Raw genomic sequence first — 18319 nt, forward strand, 5'->3', positions numbered from 1 at the left:
ACCTGACGCGAGGCGTCCCTTTCCAGGATCCACTCCACACCCTGATAACATCCGATGCCAGCTTATCCGGATGGGGAACCATCTGCGACGGGCAGATGATTTAAGGCATGTGGTCGGCTCAGGAATCCGCACTGCCGATCAACCTACTTGAACTACGGGCAGTTCGTCTGGCCCTCAGGCACTTTGCGAACACCAGACGGTTAGGGGCGGTGCTTGTCAGAACAGACAACGTGTCGGCCAAATCGTATTTAAACCGTCAGGGAGGCACACGCTCCCTCATTCTTCAGAAGGAGGCCTTTCTCCTCTTCCAGTGGGCGGAGACCAATATCGTCTCGATAGCGGCAGAATACCTCAAGGGGAAGGACAACAGCCAAACGGACTGGCTTAGACAGGAGAAGCTGATTCAAGGAGAATGGAGACTTCACCCACAGTCCTTTCGTCAAATAGTGGAACGTTTTGGCCACATTCAAGTAGACCTCTTTGCCACCAGGGTCAACCGGCAGGTGCAGAGGTTCTTCTCCCGATACGAGACACCAGACGCGGAAGGGATAAATGCCTTGACTTCCCAGTGGCCTCCGGGCAGACTATATGCATTCCCTCCAATTCCAGTGATTTCCAGGGTGCTCAAAAAACTTCGTTCCCAAAGGGCAGCACTTCTATTGGTGGCTCCATGGTGGCCAAGGAGACCTTGGTTTCCAGACCTTCTCGACCTGTCAGTGGAACCACCATGGAAAATTCCAGCGTGAACGGACCTGCTCTCTCAGGGACAGCTCCAGCACCCAGACCCAGAGTGGTGGGCACTTCATGTATGGAACTTGAACGGAAGAGACTCTTGAAAAGAGGCATCTCTCTGCAGGTATTAGAAACCATGATGGCTTCTAGACGCCCATCCACACTCAGAATTTATGAAAGCACTTGGAAGGCCTTCTCATCCTGGTCGCAGAAACAAGGGATTCTTCCTCGAAAAGCGGGAGTAAACGATATCTTGTCCTTCCTGCAAGACGGCGTATCTTTGGGTCTCAGCCCAAACACCCTGAGGCGCCAAGTTTCAGCCTTATCGGCAATCCTCTCCAGATCCCCGGATAAGCCAATCGGATCTCACCCTTTCGTCAAGCGTTTCCTCAGGGGAGCAACGATAACAGCACCTCCTACGGTGCATCGCTACCCAACTTGGAATCTGCATAAGGTTTTGTTGGCCCTTCAAAAACCTCCGTTCGAACCCCTGAGTCAAGTTTCTCTCCGTCTTCTTTCCTTTAAGGTCTTGTTTCTCGTAGCCATTACTTCGGCCCGTAGAGTGTCTGAATTGAATGCCCTGTCTGTCCATAAAATTTTTTGTGTATTCCATAAGGACAGAGTAGTCCTACATACTGTCCCTTCCTTTCGTCCCAAAGTGTTGTCTGCCTTCCATTGCCAGCAGGAGCTGGTATTACCGTCCTTCTGTCCAAATCCTGTCCATCCTTTAGAAAAAGCCTGGCACTCTCTTGATGTGAGAAGAGCCCTTAAAGTTTATATTTCCAAGACTAAATCATTTCGGAAGACAGATAATTTGTTTGTCTCCTTTCACCCAAAATCCATGGGGAATAAAGTCACCACATCTACGCTAGCCAGGTGGATCAAGGCATGCATATCCTTGGCATATGCCTCTCTAAGATTATCCCGTCCCGCTGGGTTAGTCGCTCATTCAACTAGGGCGGCGGCCGCATGAGCGGCCTTTTCCCATAATGCCTCTCTGGGGGAGATATGTAGGGCAGCCACATGGGCCTCTCCCAATACCTTCATTAAACATTATAAAATAGACTCCTATGCTTCAGCCGAGGCACCTTTGGAAGGAGGGTACTACAGCATGTCCTCTCAGATCACTAGTAACCATAGCCCAGCACTATTCCCACCCTACATGGGTCAGCTTTGGTATGTCCCACCTGATATCATCTTTCCATGCACAGGAGAAGAGACATTTGGTCTTACCGTGAAATCGGTCTTCTCTGTGCATGTCAAAGATGATATCAGGGCCGCTCCCTATGACGGCTGGGCTGCCTTTCCAAGCGCTGTTAGACCTTGAACAGAGAGTGGATGAGTACTGTTGTCTTGTCTTTTTTGTGGTGTTATTTTGTTTTCTTCATGTGGGCTTGTTATTAAAAAACTGCGGACGGAGCAGGCGCAGACTGGGAACGGACCTACAGTAAAACGTCAGCAGTACTCTTTTGCCTTCAACCACTAGGTGGAGCTAGTTACCCACCTGATATCATCTTTGACATGCACAGAGAAGACCGATTTCACGGTAAGACCAAATGTCTCATTTAAATAACATCCCAGAACAATATAAAGATCAAATAAGGAACAGGTTTGAGGCTTTAAACTTAGTTGACAGAGAACCAGAAGAACTATGGACTGAAGTCAGGGACATTATCAGGGAAGAATGCAAAAAGACAATACCTCTTGTTAAAAGAGAGAAAGACCTCAATGGATGACTGAAGAAACTCTTCAAATGGTTAAAGAGAGAAGGAAAGCAAAAGCAAAAGGAGATAGAAACATGGTCAGAACCCTAAATGCAACTATACAACGACTAGTATGTAGGGACAAAGAAAACTATTACAATAGTTATTGTATAGAAATAGAGAAGGACAACAAAATGGGTAGAACAAGAGCCCTATTCCAAAAGATTAGAGAAATGAAAGGAAAATTTAAACCACGAGTAAGAATGTTGAATAATCAACAGGAGAACACGCTGAATGACCAAGATGAAATAAAAGGAAGATGGAAGCAATACACTGAAGAACTCTATAAAAGAGATGACAGGATGACAGATTCATTCATGGAGGAACCGTATGATGAAGAACCAGAAATTTCAGAATGTGAGGTGAAAGCTGCTCTTAAAATTCTTGGAAGAAACAAATCACCAGGAATAGACTGCATACCAATACAGTTGCTACAAGTTACCAAAACTGAATCTGTTCAAATTTTGACACAAATTTGTCAAGAAATATGGAAAACTAAACAATGGCTCACAGACTGGTAGCGTTCAATATATATCCCACTTCCAAAGAAAGGGGATCCCAGAGAATGCAGTAATTACCGAACTATTGCCTTAATATCCCATGCAAGTAAAGTAATGCTCAAGATTCTACAACAAAGGCTCTTACCATATATGGAGAGAGAAATGCCAGACGTCCAAGCTGGATTTAGAAAGGGAAGAGGCACCAGAGATCATATCGCAAACATACGTTGGATAATGGAACGGACCAAGGAATTTCAGAAGAAAATCACCCTGTGCTTTATAGATTACAGCAAAGCCTTTGACCGTGTAGATCATGAAAAACTATGGAATGCTTTAAAAGAAATGGGGGTGCCACAGCATCTGATTGTCCTGATGCGCAACCTATACTGTGGACAAGAGGCTACTGTAAGGACAGAATATGGAAAAACCGATTGGTTCCCCATCGGAAAGGGTGTGAGACAGGGTTGTAGTTTATCACCCTATTTGTTTAATCTATACGCAGAACATATCATACGGAAAGCGGGATTGGACCAAGATGAAGGTGTGAAAATTGGAGGGAGAAACATCAATAATTTAAGATATGCAGACGATACCATACTATTAGCAGAAACCAGTAATGATTTGAAAAGAATGGTGATGAAAGTTAAAGAAAAAAGCATAAAAGCAGGACTATAGCTGAACGTCAAGAAGACTAAAGTAATGACAACAGAAGATTTATGTAACTTTACAGTTGACAAGGAGGACATTGAACTTGTCAAGGATTATCAATACCTCGGCACAGTCATTAACCAAAATGGAGACAATAGTCAAGAAATCAGAAGAAGGCTAGGACTGGGTAGGGCAGCTGTGAGTGAACTAGAAAAGGTCCTCAAATGCAAAGATGTATCACTGAACACCAAAGTCAGGATAATTCAGACGATGGTATTCCCGATCTCTATGTACGGATGTGAAAGTTGGACAGTGAAAAAAGCGGATAAGAGAAAAATCCACTTATTTGAAATGTGGTGTTGGAGGAGAGCTTTGCAGATACCATGGACTGCGAAAAAGACAAATAATTTGGTGTTAGAACAAATTAAACCAGAACTATCACTAGAAGCTAAAATGATGAAACTGAGATTATCATACTTTGGACACATCATGAGAAGACATGATTCACTAGAAAAGACAATAATGCTGGGGAAAACAGCAGGGAGTAGAAAAAGAGGAAGGCCAAACAAGAGATGGATTGATTCCATAAAGGAAGCCACAGACCTGAACTTACAAGATCTGAACAGGTAGTTCATGACAGATGCTCTTGGAGGTCGCTGATTCATAGGGTCGCCATAAGTCGTAATCGACTTGAAGGCACATAACAACAACAACAAAGTCCCATAGAACTCTGAATAGGCGTATAGGGTTATACTGACAAGGCTGAATCCTGTTTCACTTATTTATTAAATTTATATCCTGCCCTTCTTCCCAGAAGGAGCCTAGGGCGACAAACAAAAACACTAAAAGCACTCTAAAAAATCTTAAAAACAAAAGTCTTTAAAACATATTAAAACGAAACATCTTTTAAAACATATTAAAACAAACATCTCACAAACAGCCTTTTTTTTTAAACCAGCTTTAACAAATCTTAAAAGCAGTTCATAGGTGCAGACTGGGATAAGGTCTCTACTTAAAAGGCTTGTTGAAAGAGGAAGGTCTTCAATAGGTGCCAAAAAGATGATAGAGATGGCTCTTAAATATTAATTTAAGGGGAGGGAATTCCAAAGTGTTGGTGCCATAAAACTAAAGGTCTGCCATCTATGTTGTGCAGAATGGACCTTCTGATAAGATGGTATCTGCATGAGGCCCTCACCTGCAGAGCACAGTGATCAACTGAGGATATTAATATAATATAACACAGAGGGAGTCTTCTCTAACCTTGGTGCCCTCCAGATGTTTTAGACTACAATGCCCATCTCCCCTGATCATTCACCATGGCAGCTGAGATTGATGCACTTTGAAACATCTGCAGTTCGGGGTAGGCTGCAGGGATGCATTCTCCAAATTGTATTGTAGTTGCTCCCAAGTAATTTCCTACTCTTGGATGAGACCGATTATCTGGAGCCATGTCAGTCGGGTTTCAGGCCTGGTTTTGGCACGGAAACAGCCTTGGTCGCCCTGTATGATGACCTTTGTCGGGAGAGAGACAGCGAGAGTGTGACTCTGTTGATTCTCCTTGATCTCTCAGCGGCTTTCGATACCATCGACCATGGTATCCTTCTGGGGAGACTAGCTGAGTTGGGAGGTGGAGGTACTGCATTGTGGTGGTTCTACTCCTACTTGGCAGGTCACCTCCAGAAGGTGGTGCTTGGGGAACATTACTCAGCACCCTGGACTCTCCAGTATGGGGTTCTGCAGGGGTCAGCCTTCATGCTGTTCAACATCTACATGAAACCATTGGGTGCGGTCATCCAGAGCTTTGGAGTGCGTTGCCATCAGTATGCTGATGACACGCAGCTCTATTTCTCCTTTTCATCTTCTTCAGGTGAGGCTGTCAATGTGCTGAACTGGTGCCTTGCTGCGACAATGGACTGGATGAGGGCTAATAAACTGAGGCTCAATCCAGACAAGACTGAAATGCTGCTAGTGGGTGGTTCTTCTGACCAGATGGTGGATGTCTAAGCTGTCCTGGATGGGGTTGCACTCCCCCTGAAGGAGCAGGTTCGTAGCTTGGGGGTTCTCCTAGAACAGCGTTACCCAACCTTTTTCAACCCAATGCCCCTTTGCAAAATCTTTTGTGCCCAACGCCCCCCTCAGATTAAGTATATGCCAATGCTTCCTATTATAGTTAATATACTTAACAACAAACTCATTCAGTTTACCAGCATTGTTTTGTTAAACAAGTTCATTTAAACATCACAGAAACAACGGGTAGCGAGTGTGTCCCATTCCTGAAGAAAACCAGTGAATAACTGTCTGTGACACCTGTTTGCACACAGCACTCATCCGTTGGAAGAATGCCCCCTCCACCAATACACCCAGCTTATCTTTTTTTTTTTCTCAATAATTTTTATTCAGATTTTCATAAAACATACAAGACAAAATCATAAAACATTCAAAGACAAAAAACAAAATCAAAAATAGTTAAACAAAAAGAAAAAAAGAAAAAAAAAACAAAAATAAAAAATAAAGAGTAAAATATTGACTTCCCATTTGTCAAAGATCAAATCAGTTATAAGTCTATAATATATAACAATCCTGTCTCTTAAGTCATATTATAAAATCACTTTCCTCCAGTAGTTATCTTACTTAATCATCAAATCTCATAAACATTACTTTATTCTTTCCACAAAAAGTCAAAGAGAGGTTTCAATTCTTTAAGAAATATATCTATCAATTTTTTTTCCAGATAAGCATATCGATTAATCCATCTCATTACTAATTATGATAATCTTATTGTCATAACCATAGTCAAAATAAACATTTCAATTAATCCATCACATCAGAATCTGTTAGGTTCAATAATTTCAGTAGCCATTGTTCTATTATCTCTATTAGTTCCATTTTCCATCTTCCATCTTCAGTAGTCTTGTTAAGTCCAGTAATTTCAATATCCAATCTTCCATTATCAGTATTCCATAATAATCTTGCTGTCAAAGCCATAGTCATATAGTAAGAGTCTGATGGGGATTACCTCTATCCCAAATATTTTCTTGCCATCCATTCTGAATAGGTTGCTGAAATACTGCTGTAAAATCATATCTCTGTTCTTTTTTTCAAAATACACTGGGTCATCTCTTAAAAGTTTTTCCATTGTCACATGGCTGCAGTTAATTCCATAGATTTTCTCTATATTGGGCTCCATCACATCATTCCAGTCCAGAAGATTATCCATGCCATTGATAACTTTATCTCTAGAATCTTCATTCATTTCTTCAGAGATAACATTGAGTTCCAAACAATAGATTTTATTTCTAAAGTCCATAGACTCCAAATCTTGTTCCTGTTCCACGTTGGTTCCAATCTCCGGGATCTCCTCTCTCACAGGGACCCCTATTCCAGTCTCCAGGGTCACCTCTCTCACAGGGACCCCTGTTCCAATCTCCGGGGTCTCCTCTCTCACAGGGACCCCTTCCAGGGTCACCTCTCTCACAGGGACCCTTATATCTTTAATCTCCTGCTTCATTTTACTCAATTCAATTTTCATTATCTCAATCTCATCCATTATTTTCTGAAACATAGTTATTTCCAGATTTTCAGCCACTTTCTTAATTGCCATTTTAAAAGAAAAATATAGGAAAACCACTTCTTATTTCAGCAACAATTGGGTTAATACTCCAAACTTGGTGACATCACAGTATAAACAGAGCAGACAGCCTTATCTCTCCAATAGTTAAGTAAACAAAATGCAGTTCCCAGGATCGAAACAATTAATGGCAATCGTCAAGAAACAGATTCGTCAAAATAAAATAGACCAAAAAGAGAGTAGTCTCAAAACAGTATAATATTTTTCAAAATAAAAATCTGGAATAGAAATCCCTCTTCTGTGTATATCTTTAGAATGCAAATCCAGGACAGCTTTTTGCAACAAAAACAGAGATAAGCTATTAATTAGTGCGTAGCAGAGAGAAGTTATGGCTCCCCAGTGAGATGTCAAAAACTGATCAATCTGGCAAATCTCTTTTAAACAGCAACAATTTAAGTCAAGTAAAAGAAAAATATAGAAAGAAGGGTGCTTGCCTGTTAGTGCGTTCTCTCTTAGAAGATAAGATGAACGTTCGCTTTAACAGATAGAGCTTGCTGTTGAAAATCCGTCCCACCTTCGTCGGCTGGACCTCGTCCCATAAATTAATGAGATCTGGTCGTCCCAACAAAAATAGGCTTTGAGGTTAATCTCTTCGTTTCTCCCTACCCGGGAGAAGTTTAATCAGTCAAAGAAAAAAGAAAAAACTGACTGATATATCTGAATAAGCTTCTTTTGAGGCAGGAGCCCGTCTCAAAAGCAGGCACAGGCTAAGTCACCCTTCCCGGAAGTCTACACCCAGCTTATCAAACACTCTCTCGTGATTGGTTCCAACACCATTGGAACATTACCTAGTGCCGGGGCGTGGCTAATATCCCCATTCCTTGATATGACACTGGTCGCTATTCAGAATTTCTTTACTAAAGGGCACACACTATTTATAGTGTTATTTCCATGAATTGAGACTATTAAATACATTCTAACTGGAGACAAAACAGTTTAAAAATTAATGATTTGTGTATTAAATAAAATTAAACTTAAATGCTTCAACTGTCACATCAGACCGCCAAATATCAACGCCCCCCTAATGAACCCAAATGCCCCCCTAAAGTTTGTAGTCACGCCAACACCCCCCTGAAAGGCAGTAACGCCCCCCAGGGAACCTCTACCGCCCATGTTGGGAATCGCTGTCCTAGAACCATCTCTATCACTTCAGGCTCAGGTAGCCTCGGTGGCACGGAGTGCCTTCTACCAACTTTGGTTGGTGGCCCAACTACGTCCCTATCTGGACAGGGATAACCTGGCTTCAGTTGTCCATGCTCTGGTAACCTCCAAATTAGATTACTGCAATGCACGCTACGTGGGGCTGCCTTTGAAGACTGTTCAGAAACTGCAGTTTGTGCAAAATGCAGCGGCCAGATTGGTAACAGGGACCAGATTGTCCGAACATATAAAACCGATTCTGGCCCACTTGCATTGGCTGCCTGTATGTTTCTGAGCTCAATTCAAGGTGCTGGTTTTGACCTATAAAGCCTTACACGGCTTGGGACCACAATACCTGATGGAACGCCTCTCCCGATACTACGTTCAAGATCAAAGGCCCTCCTCCGGGTGCCTCCTCCAAGGAAAGCTCGGAGGGTGGCAACAAGGGAGAGGGCCTTCGCAGTGGTGGCCCCCAAATTATGGAATTATGTGTTTGACAAGGTGCGCCTGGCGCCAACAGTTATCTTTCCGGCGCCAGGTCAAGACTTTCCTCTTCTCTCAGGCATTTTAGCATGTGTTTCAAATTGTTTTTATATTGTTTTAAATTTTAAAGTTGTGTTTTAAATTTTTAAAATATGTGTTTTAAATTGTTTTTAAAATATGTCTTTTAAATTGTATATTTGTTTTAATGTTTTTGATTGCTGTAAACCGCCCAGAGAGCTTCGGCTATGGGGCGGTATACAAGTGCAATAAATAAATAAATAAAATAATTTTTCAGTTAATGTCTATGTTGAATAGCTAACTAGTCTATAGGAGATGGGCAAATAATCTTATGTTTGGAGCACAGGTTGGACTACATGGTCTTTAAAGCTATATCATTTCTATAATTCTGTATTCAGAGCCCTAAGGAACTCCTCATGCAGCCGTCCCTCTTCCCTCCCCCCTCAAAATGCTGATGGTGGGGGAAAAAATAATTAGCTGGTTATGAAATTCAGCTGAAATTGGGTTTGGTTGAAAGAGTGAGGCAGGGGATAGCCTTGTCTCCTTTGGCTTCAGGTGATCTAAAGATCTGTCTGTCTTGGGAACTGAGAAACATTTTTGTAAATCAGGAGTCTTTATGAATGGGCTAGTTAACAAAACACTATAGAAATGTTTTTATTATGTTGGTGGGATTTTACTTTGGGAAGGAAAAGGAAGGGATTTCAGCTGCTTGAAGAAAGATTTATTCCAGGCCTGATGTGTTTTGAAATAATTCTTTTTTGAGGGCACCTATTGTATAGCAATTTCCATCAAGGAAATAAACCTCTACAGTAACTCCAGCTGATTATTCCAAATTGCATTGGGTCTGATATTAATCTTTCTTCAAGCACCTGGAGTATTTTTCATCTTTTTTTCCTTGCCAGTTGTTCTTTCCCCAGTTTTGTTGTCATTGTTCAGTGCATTACTTTGGACATTTGTCCTGTTTGTATATGTAAACTATTTGAGCTAAGACATTAACTGATCCAAACGCACAACCATTCTCTCTTTCTATTACGAACACTATTGTATACTTGCTGTTGAGTTAATTCTTTCCAATCCCACTCTGCTCCAATGACAGTATATAGATGGAAAGATCTGTCAATTTTGGTTCTCTCAGTTTCCCATTTTTCCAATCTTAAATTCGGTTCTCCCCGTTTCTGCAGCAATTTGTGATATTTTTTAAAAAAGACTTAATGAAAATTCTCCAGCATTTTAGTGTGAATTTCTCCCAATGCACACATTTTTGTAGGACTTTCTGACTAATCTACACATTTTTGCAACCAGTTTTTTTTATCATGTAATGCATTTTTGTATGTTATTTTCACCCATATAATCATTTTTATGCACACTTTCCTCTAATGTATGCATTTGTGTAAACATTGTTTGGTTTGTGAATTGCATTGCAAAATTTGAATAAGTGCGAATTTCAAAGGATGGCTGTGTTTTGGTTCTCATATTGTTTCTGAAAATGCAAATTTGATAGATTCAGTTTGAAATGTGAGCTGAATCTAATTTCTTGCCAATCCTAATAGATGAGTGGCAACTGAAAGGGGATTGGGATCGATTGCATATCAGGGATTGCTAACAGGTGGCAGAGGTGGACAGAGGGTGGGCTGGGCTGCCAAATGTAGCTACCCTCATGGTGCAACTGTAGAGATTTCATTGGCAACTAGCCTGGGCGCAAACTGATGACATCATGGGTTCATGTGAACTCTGAGGATCACTGAGCAGACAGACCATGATGATATCTGCACCTCTAGTCTGGCCTGACCTTGCCTTACTGTTATTAAGTGGTGGCAGCAGCCTCCAGTTGGTGAGCTAACTCTCATGTTCAGTTGCTTTTTGGCAGTGCAGCCCACACCTCCCACATTATTTATTAATTTGTTTAATGTCATGTATAGTGCCATCAATGTCCTTGACACTAACAATAGAAGACTGATCCCTGCCCCGAGGAGCTTACAATAAAAACATTCTACACAGGGGAGGCAACAGAGGACGTTGGAGGCAAAAGGAACAGCATATATTAAAGGCATGTGAGGCAACCACCTTGCTGAAGCTAAGCCAGACTGGATCTGGTCAGTGTCTGTACATCACCTTGAGTTCTGTGTTGGAAGAAAGGTGGGTTATAAATGCAATAAATAAAGGTCAGCAGAAAACTGATAATGAAAAGGGGCAGAATATGCACTCAGAAGTTACATCAGGGGTTGCCATCTTTTTTAGGCCCATGGGCATATTTGGATTTTTGAGCAAATGCTTTGGACAACCACTACCCCTCTGGTCACTTTTCTCTTACCTCTCCCAGATCAGGACCTTCCCACACACACACTGGAAACAGACAGAAAGTGCATGTGCACACACTTCACTTTTCCAAGGGATCTGGGTAAAAGTCAGATTCAGTTGAATTAATCTGAGACTTGAAAAGCACATAGAGCTGAAAGAGGAAGTGAGAAAGAGAGCCAGACTTCCAACTTCCTCCTTCAGCTCGATGTACCTTTCAAGGGAGAGAAAGATGACACTCATCAGTACCTCATGGGGACAGGGCTCAGAGGCTTCATGAACACCAGGGGAAGACCTCAAGGTGCCATTGTGTCCACAGGTGCCACACTAGCAATCCCTGAGTTGCATGTACTTTGCTTAGGGTTAGTGCCAAAGGCTTCACAGTAGAGGATGGATTTGATGACAGTATGGCAGCATCATAAAGGTATTTTGGGAAGCTGTTCTAGGCATCTTTGGCATCACGGGGGAAAGGGCAACATTGTTTGAAGGAGCAGAAAATTTTCGGATGTTTGGTCTGTAGACTAACCTCTACAGTTTCAGCTGGGAGAGGAAGAGGGTTTGTGATGACATGGTTTTCACGTGTCCAATATCTCAGGTCATCCATGTGGTTTGATGTCCAGTTTGTTGCTTTGATTTGCCAAAAACAAAACTGATCTCCAAACTTGCTGAAAGGAAACCAAAGTAAATTCTGTAAGGTTTCCTCTCATCTGCTTCTCTCACAGTTAATATTGTTGAAGAAAATTGATGTAGTTGGACGCAAGGTAGGAGCAGGCAGTCTTATCCTTAAGGACTTATGCTTGAAGTGAAGGGCCATAGCTCAGTAGTAGAACATCTGCTTTGCATGCCAGTCTCTGGCATGTCCAGGTCAGGCTGGGAATGGCCCTGTCTGAAACCCTAACCCTTTGTGTGAAGTTTACTGCTGGACTCCTGTCTCTTTGCAACATTGCTACATTATATAGGCATAAGAGTTTATGGTGTGCAAAAATAATTACTCCCATGGTCACTGTGGAACACTGAATGCCAATTGGAAAAGAAAACCAGAGGAATGGAATTGATTGTCCTGGACAAGGATATGGCTAGCTGCTTGGAACCCTGAACAGTATCACTCCTGTTAGGAAGGAGGATATACTGCAGCATTTTGTTGCAGGTCATCATAATAATGAGGAGTAGTAGTAGTAATAGTATAGCACCATTATTCTCTGCTCCAAGGGGATTGTCTTAGGGAAGACAACAATGGAATGGGAAAGAGAAGGAGACAGAGGTAAACAGGAGAAAAATAATATGTTTATTTTCATTAAATGTACTTAGGGTTACTTAGAGTAGGATATGGAGACTAAGGAGTTTTGCTAAAGCCTTCACAGAAAAGATGGGTTTTGATGAGGGATTTGATAGAAATGAACAGTTATTGAATATTTAGGTGATTTCAGAATATGTGCCTGATTGCATTTGACTTGAAAGAAGTGAGGAGGGAAAGATGTGGCAGTGCAGACAGTTTCTGTGCAAGAGAAGATACTAAAATTCATCTTTCACTGAGACACTTATCCCTGCACCTAGCTTAGTTTTGCCCTGGCTGTGTGAAACTATAACACACATTATGCAATACACAGCAAAAGCGTTTTTGGGGAGATAAGGGAAGCTTGACAAATATAGTATTCAGTGTGGCATCAGGTCTATGGGTTCTTTCCTTCAAAGAAGCCTGACTCAGGTCTAGTCTGGCTGAGGTGTTAAATGAGCTCTGGTGCTACTACCACATCATATGTGAGCATTTTTTAAGATTGGTACCTTAGCTTTCCCTGTAACATTGTAAGGGATCCTGGGGTGCACCTTGTGTGAAATGAGTGTTCTTTTGATTGGTGACATTCACAGTGAGTAGTGGGGATGTGTTGCGGGGGATGGACACTGGACAGAGGGAAAATCGCTTTCCTTTACTGAAGAAAAACATTGACAACAATATTGTTATTTTTTGGGGTGGGGAAAAACCCAGAATGGTAAAAGCCAGGGATAGCGGAAAAATAACTAACCTGAAACGGATTTGCCAGTTTGACGGAACAGTTACCAGCAAGCGCATCCCTTCCCTATTTGTCGTACAGCATTATTGAAATGTTGGATGCACATAGCTCTGTTCTCAAAACATTTTAAGCCAGAGTAAATGGATTTAAACTGAATTGAAGTCAGTGGAACTAAATCAGGGTTTCGCAACTTGTTGTCTGTGCAACCTTTCTTTGGGGTATGATTTCCCTTATTCTGGATTTCAGGTTCCAGTATTTTTTATTTATTTTCAGACATTACACCAAACGCAAAAGGTTAACTTTTCCTGGTAGGAATAATTGTGGTACAGGCCTGGCACCAGCAGTCAGTATCCTTCCCTGGCCAGTCCAGCTGTACTACAACTCAATGTCCTCCCCCGGGCTGTTATTTTAGCAGTAGGTGGGTGGTGGTGCCACTTTTGAATGGGAGAACAAGAAAAATATGGCATGGCTGCATGGGGATGAGGTGTGTGTGGGGGGATTGGAGCTCATCAGTGGCAACATTCCGAGAGCCCCCTGAAGTTTGGCATCAGATGATAATGGAGTGCAGCTTTATTAAACAGGAACTTGGAATGCTGTTGGGTGGTCATCCAATGTGGACCAGATCCCTGAAGATACGAGACCTCAACCTGCACTAATCTCTTGGTTAGCCACATGATGGAAATCAGGCCATGATTGGATCAACAGGAGTGATGGCAGCTACTTGTTTGGCTTTCAGGTGCACTTGTAGTATCCCTGGAGAAGATGCACCTGCCTTTCTGTGAGGCCTTTTCTGCACCTCCAGCATTGTGCTACACACTGAACCAAGAGTTTGTGGAGGATACAATTTAAACATTCTCTATGAGTACAGGAATCTGAATGCTACCATTATCTTAGTTTTTCATTATTTAACTGCCTTTGTCTTTTCTAGCAAGAGTTAAATTGCTATTAAAAGTGGTGTATTTCTGTTTAAAATATACTTGTCTCTCTTTGCCCTCATTTAGACTCTAGACTTGGTTTCTAAGCCAATTGCAGACAGCATTCTCATCCTGCGTGATGAGAGATGGAAAGATGTCCGGAGCCTGTTGACTCCAGCCTTCAGTGCTGCAAAGATGAAAGAGGTAAGATGCAGGAAGCAGGTGCTGCAATTTCATGTACAAGAAGCTTTTTCTTTTTGCTGGATGTTTCCCAAGTGTGCTATGTTTAAATGACTGCGTAATGATTGACTGTCAGTCATCCACTGCCAAACTGTTTAATGCCTCACTGCTTTGCCTATGTAAAGGCATTGCTCCTTTTGGGAAGGAAGGTATTTTTTTTTAATATATCAGGCAGCTTATCAGAGAACCAAGTGTGAATTTTCTTTTGTCAGTGCTTTGTGCTATTTGTCTGTGCTTTTAGAGAACCCAGCAAACCTTGGATCTTGACATCTCTACAGTTTGCAAGGAAACAAATGTTATGACATTGGGAACCTGTAAATCCCCCTGGGATATAAGAGCTGGATGGCTACTACAGCTTACAACAAGAGAGCAAGTTCTATAAAATGAAATAGCTCAGTATGATTGGGATAGCAATATTTGGATTGCCTTCCTGGATTTGTTTAGAACCTGATGGTGAGATTTCTGCCGTCCTCATATTTTTGGGAGTCTGCTCTTTGCCTTGATATAGTTGCTGCAGATTGTGAATGGGTGAGAGAGGGGGGCGTGGCTGGCTTGGGAAATACTTCATTTAATCTAGTTCAGCATTTCAGCTCCATATGTTGGAGGTCAAGGAACAATTATTTGACATTATGAATAAGAACAAAGGAAGCTGCCTCATACCAGGTCAAATTATTTGCCCATCTAGTCCTGTTCTGTCTGCTCTGACTGGCAGCGGTTCTAGTGTCTCAGTGGTTGGGGAGTGAGGCAGTGGCAAGGTTGGTGCAGTGCAAATGCAGCAATGGAAGTGCTGGTTTGGCTCCGGTGGTGCGTTTGCACTGTGTCAACGGCCCCCTCATGTTCCCAGTACACTGCAGTGACTCTGGCACAGGTAAGTGCCCCCACCTCACCCCAACTGCTACTGGGTTTTTACGATCACCTGCTAGCTCATCCTTTTAACAGGAAATGCCATGGATTGATCCAAAGGACTGTTAGAAGCAAAGCATGTGCTGACTGTGTCACTGCGCTTCAATTCCTCCCATAAAATGCCAACACTATGCATTTAAAAAAAAAAAATCAAGATTTTTTTTTACACTCTTTATGGTGAAACTATTTTATTGTAAAACTTTTAAACATATAATACAAAAAAATACAGTAAGGTCTCTGACACAGATCCCAGTGATAACAACTAACTAGTCTGCGAATTAATCTCAGTGATGGTATTGTTTCCTCGTTACTACTGTTACCAGCTATCTAGTTGAAAAACTTAAACTGGCAATGTATGTGCGTCTTCTAAAATTTGATTCATTCAATGTATGTGTGTCTTCTAAAATTTGGTTCACTGATATCTTCAGGCAGAGGGATGTCAGAATAATACAAACTCTGTGAGAAGTTTGCAGGAGAAGTAATTAAGTGCTGGATATATGGGGAGCTGAATGGGAAGAATAGATATTACAGAGGGCATCATTTTTAAAGTCATTATCTTGTACAAAGCTGATGTAGCGTAGTGGCTAACAAATCCAGGAGTCCCCAGTTCAAATGTAGCCTCAGTCATAATCACGGCCTTAGGCAAATCATTCTCCCTAGCCTCACTCTTCCCACTGGAACGTGTGTGTGTGTGTGTGTGTGTGTGTGTGTGTGTGTGAGAGAGAGAGAGAGAGAGAGAGATGAATGAATGAATGAATGAATGATAATAGCCCCTTACAGGATTGTTGTAAAGATGACATAAGAACATAAGAAGAGCCTGCTGGATCAGGCCAGTGCCCCATCTAGTCCAGGATCCTGTTCTCACAGTGGCCAACCAGGTGCCTGGGGGAAGCCCGCAAGCAGGACCCGAGTGCAAGAACACTCTCCCCTCCTGAGGCTTCCGGCAACTGGTTTTCAGAAGCATGCTGCCTCTGACTAGGGTGGCAGAGCACAGCCATCATGGCTAGTAGCCATTCATAGCCCTGTCCTCCATGAATTTGTCTAATCTTCTTTTAAAGCCATCCAAGCTGGTGGCCATTACTGCGTCTTGTGGGAGCAAATTCCATAGTTTAACTATGCGCTGAGTAAAGAAGTACTTCCTTTTGTCTGTCCTGAATCTTCCAACATTCAGCTTCTTTGAATGTCCACGAGTTCTTGTATTATGAGAGAGGGAGAAGAACTTTTCTCTATCCACTTTCTCAATGCCATGCATAATTTTATACACTTCTATCATGTCTCCTCTGACCCGCCTTTTCTCTAAACTAAAAAGCCCCAAATGCTGCAACCTTTCCTCGTAAGGGAGTCGCTCCATCCCCTTGATCATTCTGGTTGCCCTCTTCTGAACCTTTTCCAACTCTATAATATCCTTTTTGAGATGAGGCGACCAGAACTGTACACAGTATTCCAAATGCGGCATTATGATATCGGCTGTTTTATTTTCAATACCTTTCCTAATTATCGCTAGCATGGAATTTGCCTTTTTCACAGCTGCCGCACACTGGGTCGACATTTTCATTGTGCTGTCCACTACAACCCCGAGGTCTCTCTCCTGGTCGGTCACCGCCAGTTCAGACCCCATGAGCGTATATGTGAAATTAAGATTTTTTGCTCCAATATGCATAATTTTACACTTGTTTATATTGAATTGCATTTGCCATTTTTCCGCCCATTCACTCAGTTTGGAGAGGTCTTTTTGGAGCTCTTCGCAATCCCTTTTTGTTTTAACAACCCTGAACAATTTAGTGTCGTCAGCAAACTTGGCCGCCTCACCGCTCACTCCTAATTCTAGGTCATTAATGAACAAGTTGAAAAGTACAGGTCCCAATACCGATCCTTGAGGGACTCCACTTTCTACAGCCCTCCATTGGGAGAACTGTCCGTTTATTCCTACTCTCTGCTTTCTGCTTCTTAACCAATTCCTTATCCACAAGAGGACCTCTCCTCTTATTCCATGACTGCTAAGCTTCCTCAGAAGCCTTTGGTGAGGTACCTTGTCAAACGCTTTTTGAAAGTCTAAGTACACTATGTCCACTGGATCACCTCTATCTGTATGTTTGTTGACACTCTCAAAGAATTCTAATAGGTTACTGAGACAGGACTTTCCCTTGCAGAAGCCATGCTGGCTGTGCTTCAGCAAGGCTTGTTCTTCTATGTGCTTAGTTAATCTAGCTTTAATAATACTTTCTACCAATTTTCCAGGGACAGAAGTTAAGCTAACTGGCCTGTAATTTCCGGGATCCCCTCTGGATCCCTTTTTGAAGATTGGCGTTACATTTACCACTTTCCAGTCCTCAGGCACGGAGGAGGACCCGAGGGACAAGTTACATATTTTAGTTAGCAGATCAGCAATTTCACCTTTGAGTTCTTTGAGAACTCTCGGGTGGATGCCATCTGGGCCCGGTGATTTGTCAGTTTTTATATTATCCATTAAGCTTAGAACTTCCTCTCTCGTTACCACTATTTGTCTTAGTTCCTCAGAATCCCTTCCTGCAAATGTTAGTTCAGGTTCAGGGATCTGCCCTATATCTTCCACTGTGAAGACAGATGCAAAGAATTCATTTAGCTTCTCTGCAATCTCCTTATCATTCTTTAGTACACCTTTGACTCCCTTATCATCCAAGGGTCCAATTGTCTCCCTAGATGGTCTCCTGCTTTGAATGTATTTATAGAATTTTTTGTTGTTGGTTTTTATGTTCTTAGCAATGTGCTCCTCAAATTCTTTTTTAGCATCCCTTATTGTCTTCTTGCATTTCTTTTGCCAGAGTTTGTGTTCTTTTTTATTTTCTTCATTCGGACAAGACTTCCATTTTCTGAAGGAAGACTTTTTGCCTCTAAGAGCTTCCTTGACTTTGATCGTTAACCATGCTGGCATCTTCTTGGCCCTGGCGGTACCTTTTCTGATCTGCGGTATACACTCCAGTTGAGCTTCTAATATAGTGTTTTTAAACAACTTCCAAGCATTTTCGAGTGATGTGACCCTCTGGACTTTGTTTTTCAGCTTTCTTTT

At 42.0% G+C, this 18319-nt stretch overlaps 1 protein-coding gene across 4 annotated transcripts in view; it reads left to right on the forward strand.

Moving 5' to 3' along the window:
- TBXAS1 (thromboxane A synthase 1) overlaps window positions 1–18319 on the forward strand; it is a 387815-nt gene that overhangs the window by 238836 nt on the left and 130660 nt on the right. For all 4 annotated transcript variants that reach the window (XM_061638833.1, XM_061638829.1, XM_061638831.1 and 1 more), the window contains one exon: window positions 14218–14334. In XM_061638833.1, the coding sequence (XP_061494817.1) occupies window positions 14218–14334 (117 nt within the window). The remainder of the gene's footprint in view (window positions 1–14217; window positions 14335–18319) is intronic.

The sequence above is a fragment of the Rhineura floridana genome, chromosome 8 (genome assembly GCF_030035675.1).
Source record: "Rhineura floridana isolate rRhiFlo1 chromosome 8, rRhiFlo1.hap2, whole genome shotgun sequence".
In the NCBI taxonomy this organism is placed as follows: Eukaryota; Metazoa; Chordata; class Lepidosauria; order Squamata; family Rhineuridae; genus Rhineura; species Rhineura floridana.